Source organism: Odontomachus brunneus, unplaced genomic scaffold (genome assembly GCF_010583005.1).
Source record: "Odontomachus brunneus isolate Ranch 3 - 2012 unplaced genomic scaffold, Obru_v1 Obru_scaffold_203, whole genome shotgun sequence".
Taxonomy (NCBI): domain Eukaryota; kingdom Metazoa; phylum Arthropoda; class Insecta; order Hymenoptera; family Formicidae; genus Odontomachus; species Odontomachus brunneus.
In genome coordinates this window covers 199,563-204,608 of record NW_022639653.1, presented here as the reverse complement: position 1 = coordinate 204,608, position 5,046 = coordinate 199,563, and the positions used below count along the sequence as shown (strand labels likewise).

At 49.4% G+C, this 5,046-nt stretch overlaps 1 protein-coding gene across 5 annotated transcripts in view; it reads left to right on the top strand.

The window, feature by feature from the left end:
* Positions 1 to 5,046, top strand: part of LOC116852154 (acetylcholinesterase-like) — a 59,883-nt gene that overhangs the window by 37,915 nt on the left and 16,922 nt on the right. For 3 of the 5 annotated variants that reach the window (XM_032832215.1, XM_032832217.1, XM_032832218.1), the window contains exons 3-4: positions 3,043 to 3,401; positions 4,393 to 4,623. In XM_032832215.1, coding sequence (XP_032688106.1) covers positions 3,056 to 3,401; positions 4,393 to 4,623 — 577 coding nt within the window. In that variant the 5' untranslated portion in view covers positions 3,043 to 3,055. Of the gene's footprint in view, positions 1 to 111; positions 503 to 530; positions 1,070 to 3,042; positions 3,402 to 4,392; positions 4,624 to 5,046 lie in introns of those variants that run through there. The other 2 variants (XM_032832219.1, XM_032832220.1) reach the window with 2 other exon arrangements.

The window sequence follows — 5,046 nt, the reverse complement described above, 5'->3', positions numbered from 1 at the left end:
GGGAGCGGAGGGAGGGAGGGAGGGAAGGAGGGCCGTCACGAGCTCCCCTTGTTTCGCGCTTCAGCTAGCTGGAATCGCGACGACCCTACATACGTACGTGCCGCAATGTACGTATAATGCTGCCGCGGTGCCAAGGGAAGTAACTAGCCGCGCTCTAATAATGCGGCACCGTTCGCTATCACTCTCGTGACCGTCTCTCGCAGCCGTCAGTGCTCTGTCAGCGGGTAACATCTCGCCGCGCCGTCTCCTGCTCGCGAAATCGCGCAATTCGCCGTCGTATCGTCGCGACACGCCGCGCAAACCCCGCCGTTCCTCCTTCGCGAGAGAACGCGCCGTTAATTGGATAAGTATCGCGCGAGACGACGAGAAAGAGAGAGAGAGAGAGAGAGAGAGAGAGAGAGAGAGAGAGAGATAGGTAGAGAGAGAGAAAGAGAGGGAGAGAGAGAGAGAGAGAACCGCCGTTTGTCACGCGACGAGCGTCGTATCGTCGAGAGCAGCCACGGTGAGTGAGTGCATCCCCGGAAAATCCATATTGATCGTTTGAGAACGGCGAAAAAAGAAGTCTAAATCCGCGATCGATTCGAGCCCCTCGTTGTCCTCCCCCTGCCCTCTGCGTCCTACTTTCCCTCGCTTTTGTTCTCTTCCTTAGCGGAAGTTGAACGAAACCGACCGAGCTACTTCTCTCTCTCTCTCTCTTCCTCTTTCTCTCTGTCTCTCTCTCTCCCCCCTCCCTCTCTCTTCTTTTCCCACGATTTAAATCGACGCGATTAAATCTTTCCCCGATAGTGTCGAACGCCCGACTCGATCGATCGATCGTCACGGCAAGTCTCTCGCCCATCGGCTCGCAGATTCTCGTCGATTTCTCGCCGTCCGGCCTTTCGGATATCAGCGCGCGCGTTCGGGCCTCCGCTGTGCGACCAATAAATCCTAATTTTTCATGACATTAACGCGCGGTCTCGCCTCGTGTAAACTTCCGCGTACGACGTTCCCGTGGACGCTGCGTGTGACCGAGCGTACGTAGGCACGCACGGAACACGTAGAAGGAAGTTGCTAATCAACGTGGACCTTCGTGTGTAACTAGAGAATACTATCCTACTAATCCCTCCTAACGTGTGTGAGACAGAGGGAGAGAGAGAGAGAGAGAGGGATAAACGCCGACGCGTTATCGGGCACACGTATCTCGCGCGCAGAGTCGCTATTGCGAATCGGCCAGCACCTAAGGACACCTGAGTCCTCGGAAAAAGGCATTTCGCGCGGTGCACCGCGTCGTCCTGGTCCGTGATCGCACCCCGGGGTCGCTTTTGCGTCCGCCAACCGTCTTTCCCGTTAAATTTTCAATTTGCGTGAAACAGCGAAGTCGCGAATGTTTGTGCTCGAAATGAATGTTAGAACATTGTCGCAAACAATTAGAAATGCTTGGATATGCAGTCACGGTCCACGACGATTATCACGCTTTGCGAAGGAAGCTTAAAAGAAGATCAGAATTTTTGTGAATTTGAGCTTTTTACTTGAATAACACAATATTGCATTTGTTATCGTGATTCAGCCAAAAAATTCACATCTAAGTGTTATAATAGTCGTTATTTGAAATTTGTCACAGATGTGATACTCAGTTTTGTGGATTCAGAGCTAAAAGAGAGTTTTCTAGTTGAAACGTGCGATTAGAAATATAAATATCACATAAATTACAATTCAACTGAAGCACTTAAACAAGACTCTGAATAAAACTTAGTTATTTTTTGGCTGAATCACGATAACAAATGCAATATTGTGTTATTCAAGTAAAAAGCTCAAATTCACAAAAATTCTGATCTTCGCTTTCAAGCTTCCCTCGCAAAGCGTGATAATCGTCGTGGACTGCATATCCAAGCATTTCAGACTTGAACTGAATTTTCAAACTTGTTTGACTCGTGCAATTTTCAAACAGTCAAGGATTTGTGCTTGATTTTTAGATGATGAAATTGAAACATATGGAAACTTTCTTTCTCTGGCATTAACTTTGGTCTCTATTTAAAGCGCGCGCGATAACGTTCATGGGGTTTCGGAAAAACTTGGATTTTACGGCTTGTCAGTTTCTCAGACCCATATTAATAGTCATCATTTGAACCTCAGATAAGATTTGGATTTAAAGCCATGTCAATATTTGTCGAAACTTGTCTCATATGAGATGGTCGAATTTTTATTCAGAGTCTTATTTAAGTGCTTCAGTTGAATTGTAATTTATGTGATATTTATATTTCTAATCGCACGTTTCAACTGGAAAAGTACTCTCTTTTAGCTCTGAATCCACAAAACTGAGTATCACATCTGTGACAAATTTCAAATAACGACTATTAACACTTAGATGTGAATTTTTTGGCTGAATCACGATAACAAATGCAATATTGTGTTATTCAAGTAAAAAGCTCAAATTTAAATCTAAACTTGGATCTGGATATCTCGCGTGGGGGACAAATTTTAAGTAATGATGCCTCAGAAACTGACACGCGAAGTCGAGAAAGGCGAAACACCTGCGGAACGTGAGAGGAGATGCTTGAGACGCAAACAGTATCGATAACAGTTAATAATATTTGCAATGATAATATTTATGACGACAACAATGCTCGGAGATATAACGGATGGTAATGAACGTTGGAGTCTTCCAACTTTACTCTCTCAACTTGGAAGTTCCCAAACTATACCCGGTCGTGCGACACGAATCGCCGGGAATATCGCCCGGAAAGCCGGAAGTTGTCCTGAAAGTGTCTCGAAAGTCTCGGATTCTTATGTACCGATAACAAACGTAGACGTGCCCGAGAAACGTGTGGACACACACACACACACAGATCGCGGATTGCAGCGCGACAATGCAGTCGACCTCCAAGACTCCCGAGACGCCGGAAACTTTCGAGACTCCCGACACATTCGGCGGCTCCGAAAATATCCCGGGAACTTCCACCGCCACACGTCCGCAGCATCCCGACACACGATAATCGTCGTGCAGTATCGCGCGATCCGACGTGTCCTGAGCCCGTCACACACTAGTTGCGCGGTTCGTTGCAGCCGAGCGGGCACGATGAAATCACGAAATCCAAGTTCCTCGCGGACCGGCAGATCGGAGATCCTGCTGGCGCTGAGTCTAATCCTGCTCCTCGCCCAGCCGGACACCTGCCACGGCTCGCCGTCGCACCGTAGCAGGCATCATGAGCACGACCACGAGCACGAGCACGCGGACTCGTCGCGCGAGGACGCCAGGAGCGCCAGGTTGACGAGCGAGGAGCTGCCGCGACCTGCCGCCTTCACCAACGATCCGCTGATCGTCCGCACCAAGAAGGGCTTGGTCCGTGGCAGAACTTTGGCCGCCACCACAGGCAAGGAAGTCGACGCCTGGTTCGGCATACCCTACGCCCAGAAGCCCGTCGGTACGTTTCTCCTGCGCCGAGAGTACCGAGGAGAGAAACACCGGAGCAGTGGTCGACGCCCGTCGTCGGCCGCTGAATTTAGCACGATCGTCCGCCAGATTGTCCGTCTGTCTGTCTGTCTGTCTGTCTGTCTGTTCTTCTTCTCGATAAGGCCGTAATCCTCGAGTAATCTCCGAATCGAGGGAGAGAGAGAGAGATAGAGAGAGAGAGAGAGAGAGAGAGAGAGAAAGTGAGAGAAAGAGAGAGACGCGGGTCGATATCGCGGCAGAGATTACTACGTCCGTCTGATTAACGAGTGACGTTAAATATACAAATAATATAATGCGCTTAAAGTGTCACTCCGGGTGTCGCACTTCCATCATTGTGATCTTTTCTACCGTGTCTTTAATACGCTTTTTCGCGACGAAGGGCGCTGGAAAATTCGCGATAGCAAGCAAGTGGCTTAACAAATGTCAAAGTTACCAATTGATCCCAATTGATCGCGTCTCTGGACTTATTGAGCGAACGTTAAACGTTGCGCCGGTGTTGCGCGTCTGAGTGAATGGTCTTGCTTTCCAGCAAGAGACACAGCCGACACAAGGTGATACAATATTCGCCACCTACATCGAAAACTAAGTGGTGGTTCCACCAAGCGGCTTTATATACAACGTCTCATTGTCTGGCACTGCGTCCGTCTGTGTCTTCTTGTTGGAAAGATGATTTTTCTAACTGCCATGCGCCAAAATCCAAAAAAGTCGGATAGCTCGAGATTTTTCGTCAATTACGCGCGCAATCGAAAAGCCGAAAGCCGGGAACGACCGACGACACTTTCGATTACGAGAGAGCCGCCTTGAATAACTAATCGCGCTCGCGGTCGAAAATCGAGAACGACCCGTCGTCAATCGACGACTACGGCGCGAGAACACGCCAGCAGACACACGACACAGCGACCGACAACGACGACGACGACACCTTGGAGAGGACCCCGCTCTCTCGACGTAGTTTGTCGCAGGCTCCCTGAGATTTCGGCATCCGCGGCCGATCGAGCGCTGGTCCGACGTGCTGAACGCGACCACCCTGCCGAACAGTTGTGTGCAGATCCTCGATACGGTGTTCGGCGACTTCCCGGGCGCGACCATGTGGAACCCGAACACGCCGCTTAGCGAGGATTGCCTGTACGTGAACGTGGTGGTGCCGCGACCCAGGCCTACGAACGCCGCTGTCATGGTATGGATATTTGGTGGTGAGTTCCCAGTGACGAGAATCATTCCCCAGCACGCTCGCACGTCCGTACCATCTCAGCCAGACGTGGTAGATTTAGGACGCAGTCCGTGTAGCTACAGTGCGCGCGGCGAAGCGCACACAAGCGAAGAACTGTGTGGGCTGCTCGTCACAAATTATAGTGCTTGGCGCTTCAGTAGCGCTATACTTAGGCGACAGTTTCCCGAAAAGTGGAAAAGGTAATGTTGGTACCAAAGAAAATCTCTACACGATATAATTTAAAGATTCTGTTCTTTGCAACTGCACTGCTAAATTGGTGCAATAAATTGAAATGAGGCAAGTATATGTTTTCTCACTCTAATCTTTTGCATGAGTTCAGCAGTGCAGTTATTAGATGGTAAACTTAGTTCCTACGGCTCATAGTTAGATGACGTTAGTTGTAGGT